Source organism: Dreissena polymorpha, chromosome 1, assembly GCF_020536995.1.
Source record: "Dreissena polymorpha isolate Duluth1 chromosome 1, UMN_Dpol_1.0, whole genome shotgun sequence".
Taxonomy (NCBI): Eukaryota; Metazoa; Mollusca; class Bivalvia; order Myida; family Dreissenidae; genus Dreissena; species Dreissena polymorpha.
This window is the reverse complement of record NC_068355.1, coordinates 107,781,620-107,804,990: the sequence shown is the minus strand read 5'-3', so window position 1 is coordinate 107,804,990 and position 23,371 is coordinate 107,781,620. Positions and strand designations below refer to the sequence as shown.

General features: G+C 37.4%; 1 protein-coding gene across 2 annotated transcripts; it reads left to right on the top strand.

Annotated features, from left to right (window-relative positions):
- The first annotated feature begins 4,734 nt into the window (after positions 1–4,734).
- LOC127843555 (lipoyltransferase 1, mitochondrial-like) lies at positions 4,735–23,300 on the top strand. 2 transcript variants are annotated; one of them, XM_052373232.1, is made up of 6 exons: positions 4,735–4,859; positions 8,099–8,415; positions 8,905–9,077; positions 14,073–14,180; positions 18,664–18,792; positions 22,701–23,300. In XM_052373232.1, the coding sequence occupies exons 1-6, from the start codon at positions 4,846–4,848 to the stop codon at positions 23,154–23,156; spliced, it is 1,197 nt and encodes a 398-aa protein (XP_052229192.1). In that variant the 5' UTR covers positions 4,735–4,845; the 3' UTR covers positions 23,157–23,300. The 2 variants fall into 2 exon arrangements, with proteins under 2 accessions (XP_052229192.1, XP_052229194.1); XM_052373234.1 differs by lacking the exon at positions 4,735–4,859 and adding an exon at positions 6,795–6,872.
- The last annotated feature ends 71 nt before the right edge of the window (positions 23,301–23,371 follow it).

Genomic DNA, 23,371 nt, shown 5'->3' with positions numbered 1-23,371 from the left:
TAAAGTACATGTAAGCCCAAAATAACTTACAAAACATACACATCTAGTGTCAGAGGCGTGCCGGAGCATATATGTACAAAGAAATAAAAACACAATTAAAATCATCGCCTTTTCCGGAAAAGCATACCCGCTTTTGAGCTAGAAAATGGTTCCAATTTGTTTCAAAACATGGTCTTCAGTTGACGGGGCAGTTTTCCATAAATGGCAATAGTGAAACCTTGTGAAACATTTAGAAGTCATATGTTTAGTCCTATCTTCATGAAACTTGGAGAGAATATTTCTTCAAATGATAGCTCGGAGTTTTAAAATGGTTGTGGTTCATAAAACATGGCCATCAGGGTTCTATGCAGTTGATTTGTGGCTCGATTTTATTTATATCCGATGATAAAAGTACTTGATTCATTACCTGCTTTTATAACGATGAACTCCATCTTCAGAGAAAAGTTTGTTCCCTTCAGATATCAGGTGAGCGCCCCATCAACCACGGTCCTCTTGTTTTGTGTGTTTTTACCCTTAGTCCTGAATCGTCGAACTTTGTTGGCCTTTTCAAGCGCTACTGTATTGTCTTTAGGTTTCCACATATGTCAAGCGGTTCGACGCATACCGGTAATCCCAAGAAACTATGTTTTTACTGAGAAACTATGTTCTCATGCTGAGAACCAAGGTTCTCATTCTGAGAACCTAGGTTCTTACCAGAACTTATGATCCCAAAATGAAATCTTGTGTTCTCATGAAAACTAAGGATATCCGAGAGAACGTCGCGAAAAGCTGTCAATAAAATCTTCTTGTGAAAACCTTGGATATCAAACGAGAACTTTGGTTCTCGCAAATTGTTTTGGCTTTATTATCTGATAACCTAAGTTCTAGATGGGTTCTCGAGCGTAAACTATGGCATGCGGTTCGACGCATATTTCTGGGAACATAGGTTCTCATGAGAACTATGGTTCCCAAATGAAAACCATGGATTTAGTATTAAAGATGAGAACTCAAGTTCTCGTCATGAGAACTATGGTTTTCACAGTCTGTCGAAACCTTGGTTTTCAAATAAGAACCTCGGCTATCGCCGTTTGCTGCACATTTTATGATAACTTGGGTTCTGGTGAAAACCTACGATATCCTTTGCACACCTGTTACGTATTAGAACGTACACGTTTTTTCTCTCCTAAAAACCGGGGCGATTTTTACAGTGAACGACTACAACCTTAAAGAACGCATACAAATTTCGTTGTTTCAAAACCTGATCCCTATTAAGCGTAGGGACCCTGAAACTTTTTTTTCTTAAAAAATACAATTGTAAATGTTTGTAAATGAACTGAAACTTAATCAAAGACAAAAATTAAAATAAGACTGCGACGTTCGAACGATCAATATACAGTCTGTTGACTATAAACTTGTCAAATAAAGTTTTGACCATTTATGGTTAATAATAGAGAGTTAAATTCAATAAATATTTAAATGCTCAAAATATATCTTTAAAAAGCAAATTAGTGGTATTTTGAAAACAATCATTTTCTGTCATGTTTGTGGTATAAACTTAAAAACGTTCTGCATTTCGAATGTTTATATGACAACGTTTTGGCAAAAAAGATCAAATCATACAACGGAGCATGTGTAATATTGTTTATTGATCTCTATTGATTTTTTTCAAAAATACGTTTTTATACGTTACAAAGGTTTATTTGCTATTGACAAAGTTCTTCTTAGTATTCTCATGCACTAGAAACCGCTATGGGGCATCCCTTTCTAAAACAAATTATAACGTATTTAAGCAGATAATTGTTTGACGATAAAAAAATGACGGTTAAAAACGTATTTTAGGCCCGATTTTTGTTGTGAACCGTAAAATGTATAAAAAAAAGGCGAAAATCCGTTACAGTATTGAAAATTGTGAAAAACGTGTACGTTGAACAACGTTGTAGGTGTTACCTTAAAAAAGCCCCGGTTCTGAGAAGAGAAAAATTGCAAACGTTTCAATACGCTACAGCGTTTCGCTGCAAAAATCGACCAGGTGCCTATAAAAGGATATCGAATAAAAACTTGGGTTCTCAAGCCATGTGCAATCTTCAAGCGAGAACCTAGGTTCTCAGTAAAAACCTAATTTCTTCGGATTATTCGTCGAAACGCTTGCCATATACACAGACTTTTAGATTGAATTTTAGTTGTTCCCTTGCGAACAACTAAGGTTAATACCACGTTTTGCAGGCCACTTTTGTTAGGTACGATAAACCTGATAACTGCCGCATCCGCGCAGAGAAAGAGTGGTATCATTTTTGCCAGAGGTTTCGGTTCTTCTTGTTTATGCATTCACAAATGGACACGTCATGTGGATATCGTTTAAAATAGAATAATTTTAATGGAGCGTTTATAGAAAAAAATCAACAGACAATTTTCGAATTATGCGTTTTGCGGAAGAGAAAGTTTATGAATGATCAAAATAGTCCACTGTGTGATGCGTCTTATTCACATGGTATTTTTTTGCGCTGGTCATTCTAAATGTGATGCTATTAATAGATACGATAACGGAAAATAAAACTACTGCTGATCACCAAGTATAGTGGGATATCGAGAGTCCAATACACTATCACGCGTCAGTTGTGTAACCTCGCGAGTCACGCGTGTGGTGTATCGTGTTATTTCTTAAACTTTGATCTAGCATTTGTAAAAGTATTACAAGATATGTACATTTCCAGAAAGGAAATTTATTTATGCGTTGAATAAGACCGAGTTCATGGAAATTGCTGCATAATCGATGAAGTAATGGCTATTATTTGTTATTTGATTATTTTTCATTCAAAATTATGTTTTTACTAATAAATATAATAGCTACACGCTAACCATCTGTGGCTAGTACAGCGGGGTTAAATTTGATATGTCTGTGAAACGTTCTTTTGTTCTCAACATATAGTAGCGATCTCTCTTGAATTCTTAATAGCACGGGTGAGAACAACGCAATAGTATATGGTTACGTTTGTATATATTCACAGTTCCAAATTTATAAAACGTTGACCGTTTCTTCTTAATATAATACTTTTAATAGACTGAACTGAATCTAGACCGCCTACCTCTTTCTTCTCTCCAAAGCATATAATTCTGTAACCATATTTCTTTCAGTTACATTTGTTGGAGATTACATTCTCAAACCTCTATGGTAGTTTGTATGACTTCAAAATGTATGTTTGTATAAATAAAATGTTATAAAAACACGTTGAAAATGACTTCGCCAATAACTACAGGTATGCTATAGACAGCGACAAATATGCTTTATAATCGCTAAACAGAATATTAAAAAAAAAAACTAAATATATCAATAAATATCTTTTAAAAAAAGATCGGTGAACATGCTCAGCTGAGTTTGAAAATGTGAGTTTATCGATAGTCGCTCATGTGTTACCCTGACGATTTTGTTACCGAGTACAGACCCTTAAATTGTGCGAGATGGATTTATCGCGTAATTGTAAATGGGCCACAAATTGTGTCTACGTGTCCTTTGAAAATGCAGAGAGTAGTCCGGAATTCCGTACATTTAACAGTGTTACATCCTTTACACTGTGCACAGACACAGTGATGCAGCCAAATGTCAGGGAATTTCTCTTGAATCATCATAAAAAATATTCGAATGTATTCATTCGTGCCTGCAGGCGTTATGTAAAGGTCATTTAAGGTGAAAAGCTAGGTAAAACAGCTGTGCCGAAAAGCGCATTAGTGTTCTATACCGATGTTAAGGTCAAAGACTGGTTAACGTTGACACCGTGTGAACTACTAGGGTAACAAGTAATGCATTAACGACAAAGTACGGGTAGACAGCGCTGTCTTTATGACTACCTTATTCCTGAGTTAAAAGTACTGCTCGCAGATTTATTTATTATTTATTTTTAATCAATTATCTTATTGTATATTTTGAATTGTATATGGTGTCAAAAAAGTTTTTATAAGGGAATTTCCATCATGAAATTACATTCTTAATGTGATAGGAATTCGATATTCCAACAATATTCATTTAATATGATGTTGATTGCAAATTTTATTTTATAATAACTGGTTCTCATTAAACTATTTTCAATCGTCATTTTTCCATGCTTTCATGACGTCAAAAAAGACATGTTATTTTGTCTAAGTCATCTCTATTACATAAATTTGATGATCAACAGTGCACACACAGCTCGACACACTCTTTAGTAATTTGAATCCATTTCAAACTTGCAATTTTAAAAGCTATAACACAATTTAGAAAAATGAGTTGCGTCTAAGATGCAATAGCGGACAACTTAAGTGCCTTCAGCGCTTTGATATTATGTGAGAGGTTATATTACACTATTTCCGATTCCCATATGGTCCAATTATAACACTTACAACTTTCACAGCATTTTTCTTGCCTTTCCGAAGTATCAATTTTTCCGAACCTGGTGTCATTTTAAAGATGGATCTGTCCTCTTCTAATAAGTGCAATGCAAAAGATACCGTCTCGCAACTTCTAAGAAAGTAAATCGCTGTCGAATGAACCCACCGTAGAAAAACGTGTTTCGGAAGCCTCATTTCGACAAAAGCCCCACACAATAGAACCCCCCCTCTCCCCCCCCCCCCCCCCCCCCCAGTTCATCTTTTAAGTTAGCTTCCAATCCAAGGCATTAAAGTACTCCAAACACATACAGGATATAACAGATAACCACAAAAGACATGTCTCACATTGTTAAATGGCTTTTATTCAAGAAGAGAAAAGGAACTCTTTAGAAATATGCACTACTTTGATTTATTGTAATGTAACCTGAGATGTGTTGAGAAGTTTACCGAACAACAATAACAACAAAATCAGAAGAGATCATCTGAATTCTTGTAACGTTGTATGAAATGTCTCTCCAGCGGTATTGTATAATATTCTTTTTTTAAATATTTATATAGATGTCTTAATCGCCTTAATTTTCAATTCGAAATTGCCTTCGATTGCAATGCTTGGTCAATTGTAACAACTAGTTTCGGACAAACATTTCGGATAAACTGGATATTCTGCTATATTGTAAAGTAAAAACACGTACTAAGTCAGTATAAACTCATGAGGCCAAAAAAATCAGGTCCGTCTCGCGACCGTGTCTCCCGAATTGGCGCCGACCCTTACTTTTTTATTGGGGTCACCAAAAAAAAAAAATCGTTCATTTTTGTTCATATACAATGTAATATCAAGCAAACAAAGCATATATATATATATATATATATATATATATATATATATATATATATATATATATATATATATATATATATTATGTATTTATTATAATAAGCTTTAGTAGCCTTCTATTATAGTACCCAAAAGACAAAAAAAATCCCTACTTACCAACCTGTTTTTTTCCAAGGAGACCCCAATCAGACCTTTTTTGGCCTTAGTATTTAACCACAATAAATGAATGATTTCACATTCACAGTCTTTTAAATTAAAGCAATTTATAGAACCAACGCTTCTCTTATTCCTTTATATTTATTGTTAGTTTTGTGAGTATGGCTGTTCTTTAAAAAGAATAACAACAAACAGAATTGTGTCCTTTTGCATAACACTTTGGTCACAACGGAACATTGTTGTGTACTCAATAGTACATAGTCATCAGTGTTTTTTTATGGCAATTTCGGCCCCATTCCCCTCAAAAAAGAGTAAATATTGTTTCCCCATTTTGTAAAAAAAATCCCCTCCAGAAGTTAAAAAAAAAATTAAAAAAATTTTTTTTTTAGAAAGAACTGTCTCATAATCATGATAAATATATCTCAAATTTATTTCATAAACAACTAACAAAGTATATAGCTTTATTTAATGCTTTGCAGTGGTTTATACAGAAATATTAGTGAATTAAAACTGATAATTCACTGTTTCAAACAATGAAAATTATCAGTGAAAATTATCGATAATTTTCACTGTTTACTGTGAAATGACGTCATTTTTTTGACGAAATGACGTCATTATTCCAGCGAATTCTTTAGTTGACGGTGAAAAAAAGCATAAAATAAAAAGAAAATTTGTTGGATTTGGTGGAATATCGATTTTAATTCACTCGTGATCATAGAAACTATATATTTTCACTCCTGGCTGCGCCACTCGTGAAAATATTATTTTCTATGATCACTCGTGAATTAAAATCGATAATCCACAGAATCCAACAAATATCCTCTATATAATTTATATTATTTTGAATTATTATAAAGAGTTGTATTAAATAGTTTTTCCCAAATCAGTGGACTTTTCACATTAATTGCATTTTTCTCCCGAAATGGCAAAGAAAAGGCCTGATGTATCCATATTGTGTCAATATTTGTTGATAAATTCATTCCAATTTGGTCCATTTTATTGATAAAAAATGCTCAAATTTGCCATTTTATCGTTTTAAAAGATCCGCATTAGACTCAAAATGGCTAAGAAAGCTGAGACTGTGCATGAAGGCTGAACTGTCTGAAACTTAAATGTTGAAAAAATCATTTATATATATTTTAATTTTAAGAAAAAGGACAAAGACATTCAGCTGTGAATATAATATTCATACAAACATGTGTATTTATATAATAAATATCATTACATATAAACAAGTGAATTTTTAATTTTCCCTTTTTCCTAAAAAGGATGCATTTTTTCCCCTTTGGACGGGCCCCGCCACCATTCCCCTATAAGTGAAAAAAACACTGGTCATTATACACAATGCTTCTTCAGCATGCCAGACTTTGATATTAACACTGTGCTTTGATTTTTAAGTTAGTTTTAAGTAATTACAACAAAATAAGATTTAAGTGCTACATATTCTTATCCTCACCAGCATCAAGAACAGCAACAACAAAGAAAGCACCATCACCATCATCATAATCGTTTTCTTTAACAGCTACAACATCATTGACTTCTGGTAATTGTAAACAGTAGCCATTTTTTCACACCCTGATCATCAAATCTATTTTCAGTACAAAAGTTAAGTACATGTAAACAGTCTCAATTTAACCTCATTACGAAAGCATTGACCATCTGGATAGTTTTGACAGCTACAACTATGAAAATTCACAGGAAAAGCCATTTATAACAGGTGTGTCATCCCACCTGCAAAAAACAATGTAAACAATAACAATACAAATAGGAAACGGTCTGAAATAAACATAGGTGTCATTGATTTTTCTTCCCCAAATGGGAAAATTACCTGTACCATACCAATTGGGAAAAATTAGCGCGAAAAACCCTGAAATTGGGAAAATTCCTGTTATGAAATCTTCCAAGTGGGAATGATAGTTTTTTTAATTGCTTGGTATCAAAAGCAAACATAAACTGAGATACTAATTAGCAAAGCTTTGAAAGATTTTGTTCCAAGGTAGACTTTTTTATTGAAAGTAGTTACCTATCTTCTTTTGTCTAAAACTTTTTAGACAAATACTTCTAATTTAAGTATCACTTTGGAGGTAATGTAAAATAAGTTAAATATATAGCCAGAAATTGACTTTATGATTTTATAGTTAATTGCTCCATAAATAATTATCAGCGAAACTGTGAAAGATTTCATTTAGAGGTAGACTATCTTATTAAAACGTAGATATCTTCTTTGTCTAAAACTGAATTATTTTTGTATAAATATTTCTTAATTGAGTATCACTGACATTAACGTAAAAATCTAAAGCTGGAAATGAAATTAGTGATTTTAGCTTTACTAGTTCCGGAGATACACATAAGCTGAACTTTATAAGATTTGAGGCCAAGGTAGTTTTTTTTTTCAATTGAAAAGTACATATTTTTCTTTTCCTTAACATTGATTATTTAGTAATTTATATCTCCTATTTAAGTAGCATTTACAAGGCAATCTTTAGGTGAAATGGAGTTTTAATTTAAACTGACATTGGTTCGGTAAAGTAATATTTATTTGCGAAACTTTGTAAGATTTAAGATAGAGCAAACTTTTAAGCTAAACTGAAAACAACGTGCTTATGATGAGCTTTTGTGATTGCCTTTTGCCTTTTAACCGTCGTTTATTGCAAACAAAGCCCAAGATCACTAGAAAACAAAGGCTCTTCATGACCTGATTCCCCAAAAAAGTACTGAATATTCAGCATTATCTCTTAAACTCTTACATTTATATTTCTTTATTTTCAGGATTTGCAAGAATGGTCGTTTATTTATGAGAGTTTTAATGAGAAACAAACCAGAAAAAAAGGTGACCTATGAACAAGTTATGTTTCTTCACTCATTCTTGCCACAGAAGATAATTATTTCCACATCCAGTAATATTCATGATAATCTAGCACTGGAGGATTGGCTGTATGAACATTCAGATTTGAGGACTCCAGTCTTGCTACTGTGGAGGAGTTCTCCGTGTGTGGTGTTCGGACGCCACCAGAACCCATGGACTGAATGCAATGTGCCATTTTGTGAACAAAATGGGATTGTACTTGCAAGGCGTAAAAGTGGAGGTAATTTTCTGTTGTTGTGTGTTTTGTCTAACTGGTAATTTGTATAGCCGTGTCAAAGTTGACGTTTTTTCACTAAATATTCTATTTAAAAATATTAAAATCATAAATATATCATTTTATTATTGTAAACTAAAAAAATTAAATCATGATGAATAATAACATTATTGCAAATAAAATATGAACATCTTGAACATATAAGTTAACTATCTGTTATTACCACTTATAATGGTTTTCTGCCCTTTTCACAAATGCGTGTTTGATTTAAGCGAATAATTAATTGATTTTTTTTCTTAACTAAATATATGAAGATAATTATTTTAAATAATAATATGTATAATTAAGTTGAACATTGACTTTACATTTATCTATGTTTAGATAAAGGGTATGTTTAAAATATATTAAATTACTACACAAGCTTATTTACCTCCTCCATTAATGTAAAGTAACATGCAGAGGCCAGTGTATGATGGATTTGTGGTGTATTTTCAGGAGGAACTGTCTATCATGATGAGGGAAACTTGAATTGTTCCTTCTTAACAGAACGGAAAATCTATGACAGAAGAAGAAATCTCCAACTGGTTGTGAATGCTCTACAACAGAGATGGAATTTACCTCTGTCCATCAATGACAGAGATGACATTCTTTTGTATCAACAATATAAGGCAGGGCTCACTTATATAATTTGATGTGTACCTTGTCTTTGTACTCAAGCTGTTGCAATAAGATTGCTATAGCTGTCACAATGGCTGAGTGTATTTGCATGTGTGTGTGTGTGTGCATCAGTATATTAGTCCATCTTAGCTCATCCAGACAAAAATTCATCATTCATCTTGCTGTTTTAAATCAGATAGAATATTCACCATGGTATGTCATGTGCTCAACCCGTTTCCTTAGTTGTCAAAGGTCAAAATTCGAAGAGGTAAAATTTTGACATGATACAGCTGATCTGTAAGGACGCCTTTATCATTCATCTTGCAATAAAAAATAGTATGTAATATTGTATACAGTAGACCTTTGAGTCACAAACATTTAACAGTCAATATAAAAAACTATGATAATATTTGTACTATAACTATAAAAGTACATATTATATGATTTAGTGGCTTGAATTATCACTGTTTATTGCATATAATTCTTAGAATGCATCACAATTTCTTTTCATACACTTAAGTACATTTGTAAATGGTTTTTAATTCGGCTATTTTCGGAGAAAACCCGAGGTATTGTCATAGCCAGCTCGTCGTCAGCCGTCCGCTGTAGGCGTCGTGCTAAAACCTTAGCATTGGCTCTTAAATCAAAGTGCTTCCTCCTACAACTTTGAAACTTTATATGTAGATGCACCTTGATGAGTTCTACATGCCACACCCAATTTTGGGTCACTAGGACAAATGTCAAGGTCACTGTGACCTCTAAAAAAAAAAAATTGTGACAAGCTTTCGCAGCCGAGCGTTGGCACCCATTATGTGGTGCTCTTGTTGTATTATGTGCCTATCCAAATTTAGAGACTTCCATTTAATGCCATGATTTCGTATTATCTACTTTTATAATGTTATTTTTGCTCTTTTATAATGTTTTTTTTGCTAAATAATAGTTTTGATTGAAACATTTATTTATTATTATTGTTTTTGGCCTGTCTGTCTGTCTGTCTGTCATTCTTTCCCAAAACTTTAACCTTGCATTGAAGTTTTGCAATAACTTTTGCAATATTGAAGACAGCAACTTGATATTTGGCATGCATGTGTATCTCATGAAGCTACACATTTTTAGTGGTGAAAGGTCAAGGTCATCCTTCAAGGTCAAAAGTTAAAAAAAACAATCCAAGGGAAGTAATAAGCTTTAAAAGGAAGACAATTTCTAAACCTGCCAAATGATATATTGAAATTTTATTTCAAAGCAGCGCAATAGGGGGCATTGTGTTTCTGACAAACACATCTCTTGTTTTTTTATCTCACCTGAGCACAACGTGCTCATGGTGAGCTTTTGTGATCGCTTGGCCGTCATGCGTCGTCTGTTGTGCGCCATCAACATTTGCCTTGTTAACTCTCTAGAGGCCACATTAATTGTCCGATCTTCATGAAATTTGGTCTGAAGAATGGTCTCAATGATATCTTGGATGACTTCGAAAATGGTAACCTTTGCTTGAAAAACATGGCTGCGAAGAGGCGGGGCATTTTTCCTTATAAAGCTATATATGGCTATAGTAAAATCTTGTTAACACTCTAGAGGCCACATTTATTGTCCAATCTTCATGAAACTTGGTCAGAAGATTCATCCAAATAATATCTTGGACAAGTTCGAAAATGGTGCCGGTTGGTTGAAAAACATGGCCGCCAGGGGGTGGGGCATTTTTCCTTATATGGCTATAGTAAAACCTTGTTATCACTCTAGAGGCCACATTTATTTTCCGATCTTCATGAAACTTGGTCAGAAGATTTGTCCCAATAATATCTTGGAATGAGTTTAGAAATGGTAAGCTTTGCTTGAAAAACATGGCTGCCAAGGGGTGGGGCATTTTTCCTTATATGACTATAGTAAAATCTTGTTAACTCTCTAGAGGCCACATTTATTGTCCTATCTTCATGAAACTGGGTAAGAAGATTCATCCCAATAATATCTTGGACGAGTTCAGAAATGATGCCCTTTGGTTGAAAAACATGGCCCTCAGGGGACCGAGCATTTTTCCTTATATGGCTATAGTAAAACCTTGTTTAGACTCTAGAGGCCACATTCATTGTCCAATCTTCATGAAATATGGTCAGAAGATTTGTCTTATTGATATCATGGATGAGTTCGAAAATAGTTACGTTTGCTTGAAAAACATGGCTGCCAAGGGGCAGGGCATTTTTTCCCTATATAGCTATATATGGCTATAGTAAAATCTTGTTAACACTCTAGAGTCCACATTTATAGTCCGATCTTCATGAAACTCAGTCAGAAGATTCATCCCAATAATATCTTGGACGAGTTCAAAAATGATGCCGGTTGGTTGAAAAAGATGGCCATCTTTGGGGCGGGGCATTTTTAGCTCATATATTTTTTGAAAAAAAAAAGAGCTTTTGTTATCATCTTGGCGTCGGCGTTGGCGTACGGTTAAGTTTTGCATTTAGGTCCACTTTTCTCAGAAAGTATCAATGCTATTGCATTCAAACTTGGTACACTTACTTACTATCATGAGGGGACTGGGCAGGCAAAGTTAGATAACTCTGGCATGCATTTTGACAGAATTATGTGCCCTTTTTATACTTAGAAAATTGAAAACTTTGGTTAAGTTTTGTGTTTAGGTCCATTTTATTCCTTAAGTATCAAAGCTATTGCTTTCATACTTGCAACACTTACTAACTATCATAAGGGGACTGTGCAGGCAAAGTTATGTAACTCTGACTGACATTTTGACAGAATTATGTGCCCTTTTTATACTTAGAAAATTGAAAATTTTGTAAAGTTTTGTGTTTAGCTATTGCTTTCATACTTGCAACACTTATTAACTATCATAAGGGGACTGTGCAGGCAAAGTTATGTAACTCTGACTGGCATTTGGACGGAATTATGGGCCCTTTAATCTAAGAAAATTTAAAATTTGGTTAAGTTTTGTGTTTTGGTCCACTTTACCCCTAAAGTATCATAGATATTGCTTTCATACTTGGAACACTCGCAAACTATCATAAGGGGACAGTAAAAGGACAATTTGCATAACTCTGGTTGTCATTTTTACGGAATTATGGCCCTTTTTTGACTTAGTAACTTTGAATATATGGTTCAATTTTGTGTTTCGATCCACTTTACTTCTAAAGTATCTAGGCTATTGCTTTCAAACTTCAAATACTTTCATGCTATCATGAGGTTACTGTACCTGGCAAGTTGAATATTACCTTGACCTTTGAATGACCTTGACTCTCAAGGTCAAATTATTAAATTTTGCTAAAATTGCCATAACTTCTTTATTTATGATTAGATTTGATTGATACTTTGAAAAAACTACTCTTACCTGACATACCACAATAGACTCCACCCAAACCATCCCCCGTGCCCTCCCCCCCCCCGTTATTTTTATTTATTTATTTTTTTTTTTAAGATCATCTCACAAATGACCACCACGCCCTCACACTATACCCCCCCCCCCACTCCCCCACTCCCCCACCCCCAATTTTTTTTTTTTTAAACGGTTAAAAAACACAAATATTTATTTTCCTTATTTTATTTTTGAAATACCGTCCAACCATCGCACCCAAAAATCACCCCCCCCCCATTTTTTTTCGCATTTTTGGAAGATAATGTAATAAATGTCCACACCCCCACACTATACACCCCTCTTCACTCCACCTCTCCATCCTTTGTGATTTAAATTGAGAGTCCCTTCACCTTTAAAAAGAAAATAGATGAGCGGTCTGCACCCGCAAGGCGGTGCTTTTGTTCCTTATATGGCTATTGTAAAACTTTGCACTCTAGAGGTCACATTTTTTTCCGATCATCATGAAACTTGGTCAATAGATTTGTCCCAATGATATCTTGGATGAGTTGGAAAATGGTTTTGGTTGCTTTAAAAACATGGCCACCAGGGGCGGGGCATTTTTACTTATATGGCTTTATATGGCTTTAGTAAAACCTTGTCAACACTCTAGAGGCCACATTTATTGTCCAATCTTCATGAAATTTGGTCAGAAGATTGGTCTCAATGATATCTTGGATGAGTTAGAAAATAATTATGTTTGCTTGCAAAACATGGCTTCCAAGGGGCGCTCCGCCACATTTTTGTCCAATCTTCATGAAACTTCATCAGAAGATTCATCTCAATAATATCTTGGACGAGTTCGAAAATGATGCCGGTTGGTTGAAAAACATGGCCGCCAGGGGGCGGGGCATTTTTCCTTATATGGCTTTAGTAAAATCTAGTTAACACTCTAGAGGCCACATTTACTGTCCGTTCTTCATGAAACTTAGTCAGATGATTCATCCCAATAATATCTTGGAAGAGTTAAAAAAGGATGCCGGTTGGTTGAAAAACATGGCTGCCAGGGGGCAGGGCATTTTACCTTATATGGCTATAGTAAAACCTTGTTTAGACTCTAGAAGCCACATTTATTTTTTCTGATCTTCTTAAAACTTGGTAAGAAGATTTGTCCCAATAATATCTTGTTATCTCAGGTGAGCGACTTTGGGCCTTACAGGCCCTCTTGTTTTTTTTGTTTTTAATAATTTAAGGACAAAAAAAATGGAATAATTTTAACAAAAATTCTTATACCGGTAAGGTGAAAGTCAAATGGCCATATGTACTGCGCTATATATATTTATATTGCAGTCAGTGTCGTTGTTAAAAATACTAAAAAAGGTTTCCACAGGAAAGGTTATGTGTCTCCAGGAATATTTTTTTGTAAATCACAAAAAAATCACTTTATTACTAAATATCTGATAAGAACAAAGAAAGTTGAATGCCCTATCCTGCCACAACTCTTGTAAAATAATAACAATATGAAAGGCATTCTTGTTAACGTGCTCGACAAATTAGTGACAGGCATTTTGTAAACAATAGTGTAGACAAGTATTTTTATGGCATTATTTGTAGATTGATTGATAACGTTTTTGTTTAGTTCTTTATGCAATGTGATGCTGAGAACATATATTATGAATCCCTAATCATACCCTTGTATGTGTTGTTGCAGGTGTCAGGTTCAGCAGCCAAGCTGGCCCGATGTAAAAGCTACCATCATTTCACCATTCTGTGTTCTGTGGATAAACTGAGACTGACCAGCATTCTGAATACTCATTTGGTAGTTATTGCACATGAGCATTCTTGTTACCATCATTTTTAAGTTTATGACTGTGATGATTGTGTAATGTTTTTTAACCTCACCTCAGTCACCTGGCTCATGTTGAGGGTTTGTGATAGCCTTTTGTCTGTCGTCCATCATGTGGTGTCAACATTTGCCCTGTTAACATTCTAGAGGCCATATTTATACTCTGATCTTCATGAAATTTGGTCTGAAGATTTGATATCTTGGACGAGTTTGACAATGGTTCCAGTTTGGGGATAAACATGCTGCCTTGGGCAGGGCATTCCTTATATGGCTATAGTAGAACCTTGTTAACACTCTAGAGGCCACATTTATTGTCTGATCATCATAAAACTTGGTCAGAAGATTTGTCCAAAGGATATCTTGAATGAGTTTTAAAGAATAAAAGGTTCCGGTTGGGTGAAAAATATGGCAACCAGAGGTTAGGCATTTTTCCTTATATGGCTAAAGTAAAACCTTGTTAATACCTCTTATTTATTGTCAGGTCTTCATGAAACTTGGTTAGAAGATTTGTCCCAATGCTATCTTGGACAATTTTGCAAATGGTTCCAGGTGGTTGAAAAACATGGCTGCCATGGGGCAAGGCATTTTTAGCTCCACTGGCCAGAGGCCAGCAGGGCTTATGTCATGGTCCTGTGTCCGTCATGCGTGCGTCCGTGCGTTAACTTTTTCTTTAAACATCTTCTTCTCCTAAACTACTGGTCCAATTCTGATGAAATTTCTCAGGAATGTTCCTGGGGTGAACCTCTTCCAAATTTGTTAAAATTATGCTCCTGGGGTCAAATTTGACCCTGCCCCGGGGGGGGGGGGGGTCAAAAATTGAAAATTTGCTTACATAAGGCCTATTTTGTGAAAACTTTAAAAATCTTCTTGTACATAATTATTGGGCCTAGGGCTACCAAATTTGGTATGTAGTGACATCTTATAGTCCTCTACCAAGTTTCTTCAAATTATGCCCCTGGAGTCAAATTTGACCCTGCCCCGTGGGGGTAAAAAAATTGAAAATTTGCTTATATAAGGCCTATTTTGTGCAAACTTTAGAAACCTTCTTGTCCATAACCATAGGGCCTAGGGCTCCCAAATTTGGTATTTAGTGACATCTTATAGTCCTCTACCAAGTTTCTTCAAATTATGCCCCTGGGGTCAAATTTGATCCTGCCCTGGGGGGTCAAAAAATGCAAATTTGCTTATATAAGGCCTATTTTGTGAAAACTTTAAAAATCTTCTCGTCCATAACCATTGGGCCTAGCGAACCAAATTTAGTATGTAGTGACATCTTTTAATCCTCGACCAAGTTTGTTCAAATTATGCCCCTGGGGTCGAATTTGACCCTTCCCCGGGGGGTCAAAAAATTGAAAATTTGCTTATATAAGGCCTGTTTTGTGCAAACTTTAAAAATCTTCTTGTCCATAACTGTATGGCATAGGGCTACCAAATTTGGTATGTAATGACATCTAATAGTCCTCTACCAAGTTTGTTCAAATTAAGCCCCTGGGATCATATTTGACTGTTCCCCAGGGGTCAAAAAATTGAACATATGCTTATATTGGGCCCATTTTGTGCAAACTTTAAAAATCTTCTTGTCCATAACTTTTGGGCCTATTTCTACCAAATTTGGTATGTAGTGACATCTAATAGATCTCTACATAGTTTGTTCAAATTATGCCCCTGGGGACAAATTTGACTTTGCCCCAGGGGTCACAAAAATGAACATATGCTTAAATAAGGCCTTAAATAAGACCCCCTACTGATTTTCAGGTCACTAGGTCAAAGGTCAAGGTGACCCGAAATAGTAAAATGGTTTCCGGATGATAACTAAAGAACGCTTATGCCTAGGGTCATGAAACTTCATAGGTACATTGATCATGACTCGCAGATGACCCTTATTGATTTTCAGGTCACTAGGTCAAAGGTCAAGGTCACGGTGACCCGAAATAGTAAAATGGTTTCCAGATAATAACTCAAGAACGCTTATGCCTAGGATCATGAAACTTCATTGGTACATTGATCATGACTCGCAGATGACCCCTATTGATTTTTAGGTCACTAGGTCAAAGGTCAAGGTCACAGTTACCCGAAATAGTAAAATGGTTTCTGGATGATAACTCAAGAACTCTTATGCCTAGGATCATGAAACTTCATAGGTACATTAATTATGACTCGCAGATGACCCCTATTGATTTTCAGGTCACTAGGTCAAAGTCACGGTGACTCAACTTAGAAAAATGGTTTCCGGATGACAACCCAAGAAGGCTTACGCCTAGGATCATGAAAATTATGTACATTGATCATGACTCGCAGATGACCCCTATTGACGTTCAGGTCACTAGGTCAAAGGTCAAGGTCACGGTGACTTTACACAGTAAAATGGTTTCCGGATGATAACTCAAGAAAGCTAATACGCCTAGGATCATGAAACTTCATAGGTACATTGATCATGACTCGCAGATGACCCCTATTGATTTTTAGGTCACTAGGTCAAAGGTCAAGGTAACAGTGCCAAATAAGGTATTCACACAATGGCTGCCACTACAACTGACAGCCCATATGGGGGGCATGCATGTTTTACAAACAGCCCTTGTTATATTTTGAGATGATGCTTTACAAAGAAAGATGCTACTTTTGTATTTGTTATAAATGTGTGAAAGGCTCTTTAGAAGGAACCAGAGATTATTAACCCTTTGCCAAACACTAACAGGATTTTACAGGTTTGTAGCTGATGACTTTATAAATAATTGTGATAAAAGGAGAAATTGCTCAAGATGAGCAATTTCTCCTTTTATCACAATTATTTCTACCCTACGTGATCATTTCCTTCAGATTCCATTACAATTTAATTGTCGTCTGCAACCTCTTTCAAATTGGGAAAGTCCAAAATGTGTTGTTTGGTAAAGGGTTAAGGCATTTTGATTCATATGGGTCTTGTGAATCTGTTTGAAATCAAATGCATAGGTTTGATCTTCAGCATCTAAAAATATGTGAAATAGAAAGAACGACAATATCTTTTGGAGAGATAAATGTACCTACATTATAAGCAAAGGACCTGTGCAAAAATTTCCGGGCTTTTTAGTCTGTTGAGTTAACACGGTAGTAATTTTTTCCATATACAGTCGAAACTGACCTAACGGCCACCTGAATTTACCGGTCACCTGCAGACAACGGTCAGTCTGGAATCCCCCGACGAAAAACACTCTATATTACACTTGAATTTAACGGCCAACTGAACATAACAGCCAACGGCCACTATATAACACTCCGAAATTCATGTTTGACCTGAAATCAACGGTCACGCGTCAGTCGTCTCGAGTCGCGAAAATTAAAAACACAGAACATTTTTTGTCCGTCTATTTTGCATTTAAAGCGTCTGAAAGCGGTAATTGTCTATGATATTATAAAAGCGGCCCGCTGCGAGTAAACAAATTATAAGGTGTTGAGAAGGTATCTTTTCCGGGGATAATTGTGGGGGTATCTTCAAAAGAAAATATGTCCGAGTTTATGACTTGTTGAAAGTAATTATCGCTAAATTAAATGACCGCTATTTCTTTGAATTAGAACGGTACAATTACACCATATTATCGGTTTATGACACCGAATCCGCTTTTTAGACTTTTACGGACGTGACGTCAACGGAACGTGACAAGCTTTATTTACTGCATGAGTAAACAATTATACCAGCGTTGATAAAGTCATTGTTTAATTTAACAATATGAAATTAAATCAATCTAAAAGATATTAGCCTCTATTTTTCAATGTACACGCGTAAGTTAATGCTGTTATTATGTTTTGTTAATGCAATGAGCATTTGTTTCACACTGTATGCAAACGACTGGGTGGGTAATACTACCAACTGACCAACCTTCTTAAAATTGTGATCCGAATTCAACGGTCACCTGTGGACAACGGTCACTTTGATCATTTCCCTTGACTGACCGCTGAATTCAGGTTTGACTGTATAAAAATGCTCACTCTTCCAACTTTAAGCGCCCAGTGGGACGAGGGATAGAAAGAGAAAGTCACATGCTTGAGTACATTTCAACCCATGCGCATTAAAGTTTTTTTCGCATAAAAAAACAGTGGAGCAATACAGGGCCATTATGGCCCTCTTGTTCCTTATATGCCTATAGTAAAAACTTGTTAACAATCTTTAAGTCAGATTTTTTGTCCAACCTCTATGAATTCTTTGTGAATTCATCAAGTGTTTCTGATCTTGCAATTTTTTAATGACAAAACAGATTTCCAACGTAAGTAAAGGGTATGTGGTATGTAGGACTATAATACAGGTATCTGTTATTGTGTGTGACTTCAAAGCACCATTAATTGAATAATCATAAGACAATTGTATTGTGTTACATGAAAATTTTGTGTTACCAGTGTAAACATGTATTGATTCAAATAGGTAGTCCACTTATTAATACGAATTCAGCCATGTGTAGATCCTGTATTTGTGTGTGTACTTGAGACAGGGGTGAGCAGCAAGGCTACGCCTAGTGTGAAGATGGCTGTGGCCAATCTGGCAGAGCATGTGCCTGGTCTGGGCAGTCTAGACGTGCAGCACGCCATCACAGAACATGTCCTGGCAAATAATGAGGTAATTTAGATATAAATACCAGGATGTTATATAGAAATGATGATACCAGAAACAAATAGAGCTTGTTGCAGCAGTAACAAATATCTTTAACACTGCATATAGTAGTATGTTGCTTTTTGTAATATTTGGGAGTTGCCAGTTTGCATAACCATGTGAACATTTTATGTTCCAACTATTAAACATTGAGGCCTTGTAGCTTTAAGGAAAAGATGTATAATTTTGCTGTGTAAGTGTAGTTTAGTAGAGGGCAAATGTACAATGGTACATATAAAACATAACTCATATGGAGATTTTTAGTATGTAGAGGGCAAATGTACAACGATACATATCAAACATACCTCATATGAGAGGGCAAATGTACAATGGTACATATCAAACATATCTCATACGGAGATTGTTACTTTTTTGCGAAACAAGTCTTAAGAAACAATATTAATGTTACAGAACTTCTAAATTGAAAAGAGGCAAAGCATTATATATTTAAGGCAAGGCAATAGACAAGGTACATTGACATAAGGAAGAAATCAAGCAAGTTTGAATATTGTTTGTTTACAAATGTAGGAAAAATTCTCCTTATTTTTTGTGTCAATCGACAGACCAGCAGACAGATGTCCATAGTGATACATGTACTTCCCCTTTTACTATGTTTCTATGGTTGTGATTACATTGTTATGTCCTGAAAATATGTATTGACCTACTGAAATATGTATAACATGTTTTTATTAAGATTTGCAATGTAAGTTAACACAGTTACAAAATAAATATTATGACAAGCATTTAAAAAAAATATAAGTTCATTAGCACAATGATCACATCCATTTAGTTTTGTATGGACTAGTATAATGTGTATCAGCCATCTGATATCTATTTCACAAGTACTTAAGCTTTGCAGGCAGCCACTGTATTATATGTCTATCTCACATGAAGATTGTTGTAGGCAGCTGATGTGTCCTATGTTGCAGGCAGCCTCTGTGTCCTATATAGCAGGAAACCTCTGTGTCCTATATTTCAGGCAGCCTCTGTGTCCTATTTTGCAGAGAGCCACTGTGTCCAATGTTGCAGGCAGTCACTGTGTCCTATGTTGCAGGCAGCTGATGTGTCCTATGTTGCAGGAAGCCACTGTGTCCTATGTTGCAGGCTGCCACTGTGTCCTATGTTGCAGGCAATCACTGTGTCCTATGTTGCAGGCAGTCACTGTGTCCTATATTTCAGGCAGCCTCTGTGTCCTATTTTGCAGAGAGCCACTGTGTCCTATGTTGCAGGCGGCCACTGTGTCCAATGTTGCAGGCAGCCACTGTGTCCTATGTTGCAGGAAGCCACTGTGTCCTATGTTGCAGGCTGCCACTGTGTCCTATGTTGCAGGCAATCACTGTGTCCTATGTTGCAGGCAATCACTGTGTCCTATGCTGCAGGCAGCCGTATTGTCTTATGTTGCAGGCAGCGAGTGTGTCCTATGTTGCAGGAAACCACTGTGTTGAATGTTGCATGCAGCCACTGTGTCCTGTGTTGCAGTCAGCCAATGTGACTTATGTTCTGTGTTGTATGTTGCAGACAGCCTCTGTGTCCTATGTTGCAGGCAGCCACTGTGTCCTATGTTGCAGGAAATCACTGTGTCCTATGTTGCAGGCAGTCACTGTGTCCTATGTTGCAGACATACACTGTGTCCTATGTTGCAGGCAGCCAATGTGTTCTATGTAACAGTCAGGCACTGTGTCCTATGTTGCAGGAAGCAACTGGGTCCTATGTTGCAGGCAGCCACTGTGCCCTATGTTGCAGGCTGCCACTGTGTCCTATGTTGCAAAAAGCCACGGTGTCCAATATTGCAGGCAGCCTCTGTGTCCTATATTGCAGGCAGCCTCTGTGCCCTATGTTGCAGGCAGCCACTGTGCCCTATGTTGCAGGCAGCCTCTGTGTCCTATCTTGCAGGCAGTCTCTAAATCCTATATTGCAGGCAGCCTCTGTGCCCTATGTTGCAGGCAGCCGCTGTGTCTTATATTGCAGGCAGCTTCTGTGTCCTATATTGCAGGCAGCCTCTGTGCCCTATGTTGCAGGCAGCCTCTGTGTCCTATATTGCAGGAAGCCTCTGTGTCCTATATTGCAGGCAGCCTCTGTGTCCTATATTGCAGGCAGCCTCTGTGTCCTATATTGCAGGCAGCCTCTGTGACCTATGTTGCAGGCAGCCTCTGTGTCCTTTATTGCAGGCAGCCACTGTGTTTATGTTGCAGGCAGACACTATGTCCTATGCTGCAGGCAGACACTGTGTCCTATGTTGCAGACAGCCACCGTGTCCTTTGTTGCAGGCAGCCTCTGTGCCCTATGTTGCAGACAGCCTCTGTGTTCTATATTGCAGGCAGCCTCTGTGTCCTATACTAGTATTGCAGGCAGCCTCTGTGCCCTATATTGCAGGCAGCCTCTGTGCCCTATGTTGCAGGCAGCAACTGTGCCCTATTTTGCAGGCAGCCTCTGTGTCCTATCTTGCAGGCAGTCTCTGTGTCCTATATTGCAGGCAGCCTCTGTGCCCTATGTTGCAGGCAGCCTCTGTGTCTTATATTGCAGGCAGCTTCTGTGTCCTATATTGCAGGCAGCCTCTGTGTCCTATATTGCAGGCAGCTTCTGTGTCCTATATTGCAGGCAGCCTCTGTGTCCTATATTGCAGGCAGCCTCTGTGTCCTATATTGAAGGCAGCCTCTGTGACCTATGTTGCAGGCAGCCTCTGTGTCCTATATTGCAGGCAGCCACTGTGTCCTATGCTGCAGGCAGACACTATGTCCTATGCTGCAGGCAGACACTGTGTCCTTTTTTGCAGGCAGCCACTGTGCCCTATGTTGCAGGCAGCCTGTGTCCTATATTGCAGGCAGCCTCTGTGTCCTATAATGCAGGCAACCTCTGAGTCCTATATTGCAGGCAGCCACTGTGTCCTATGTTGCAGGCAGCCACTGTGTCCTATGTTGCAAGCCTGCCCTATGTTGCAGGCAGCCACTGTGTCCTATGTTGCAGGCAGCCACTGTCCTATGTTGCAGGCAGCCACTGTGTCCTATGTTGCAGGCAGCCTCTTTGTCCTATGTTGCAGGCAGCCACTGTGTCCTATGTTGCAGGCAGCCTCTGTGTCCTATGTTGCAAGCCGCCTGTGTCCTATGTTGAAGGCTGCCTCTGTGTCCTATGTTGCAAGCCGCCGGTGTCCAATGTTGAAGGCGGCCACTGTGTCGATGTAGCAGGCAGCCACTGTGTCGATGTTGCAGACAGTCCTCTTGGCCCTATGTTGCAGACAGCCTCTTGGTCCTATGTTGCAGGCAGCCACTGTGTCCTATGTTGCAGGCAGCCACTGTGTCCTATGTTGCAGGCAGCCAGTGTCCTATGTTACAGGCAGCCACTGTGTTCTATGTAACATGCAGCCACTGTGTCCTATGTTGCAGGCAGCCACTGTGTCCTATGTTGCAGGCAGCCACTGTGTCCTATGTTGCAGGCAGCCACTGTGTCCTATGTAACAGGCAGCCACAGTGCCCTATGTTGCAGACAGCCAATGTGTTCCATGTTGCAGGCAGACACGATGTCCTATGTTGCAGGCAGACACTGTTTTCTATGTTACAGAAAGCCACTGTGTTCTATGTTGATGAAGCCTATATGTTCTATGTTGAAGAAGCCCATGTGTCCCATGTTGCAGACAGCCACTGTGTTCTATGTTACAGGAAGCCACCATGTCCAATGTTGTAGGCAGCCACTATGTCCTATGTTGTAGGGAGCCACTTTGTTCTATGTCTATCTCACAAGTACCCATATGTTGCAGGCAAGCACCGTGTCCTATGTAGCAGGCAGCCACTGTGTCCTATTTTGCAGGCAGCCTTTGATTTCCTATGTTTTAAGGAACCAATATGTCAAAGATCTATCTCACAAGTACCCTATTGTTGCAGGCAGCCACTGTCTCCTATGCAGATGCCCTGGACGAAACACAGTACCCGGGCTTGGCTGCACTCAGAGCAGAGATCTCCTCGTGGGAATGGACGTTTGCCAAGACCCCGCCCTTCACCATCAATAGACGACTAAGCCCGACAGAACGTGGCAATGCCCTCATTGACATCAGCATAAAGGTGCGTCAAGGACTGATCTGTGAAGCAGAGTTACAGGTGTTACAATGCTCTGGTGCTCATCCACAGTGGTTTCTCACTCTCAAAAATGGTATTCAGGGTGTAAAGTTTGACAAAGAAAGTGTGATAAATGCTTTGTCAGGTGTAAAATCTCAGTGGATTAATGAAGACCTGTATGGGTCACAACAGGCTGATTTTTTAGACTGGCTGCTTCTTGCTGTCATGCAGACTACAGGAGTCGCCAACAGTTCACTGGACCATCAACTGTTCATGTCTGCATAATTGTGTCCCTAGAATTGTTATGAGAATTTTCAATGAAGTGAATGCAATAAAAGAGTGTGTTAGTTTAATTATGTTTTATTTTGTGTTGTGGTAATGATACATGGATAGCTTTGGTCATATTTAGGAATAAAAAATTACCAGTAATACAGTCTGCTTTTATTTTTTGGCGGGGGAGTAAAGCATTAACTAAGGGAGCACATATGTACATTTATCAG

Excerpts from the sequence above, each read along its gene's own strand:
- LOC127843555 (XM_052373232.1), top strand. Across the intron at positions 8,416-8,904 it reads TGCAAGGCGTAAAAGTGGAG|GAGGAACTGTCTATCATGAT; the intron begins GTAATTTTCTGT and ends GTGTATTTTCAG. Across the intron at positions 18,793-22,700 it reads ATGTCCTGGCAAATAATGAG|GCAGCCACTGTCTCCTATGC; the intron begins GTAATTTAGATA and ends CTATTGTTGCAG.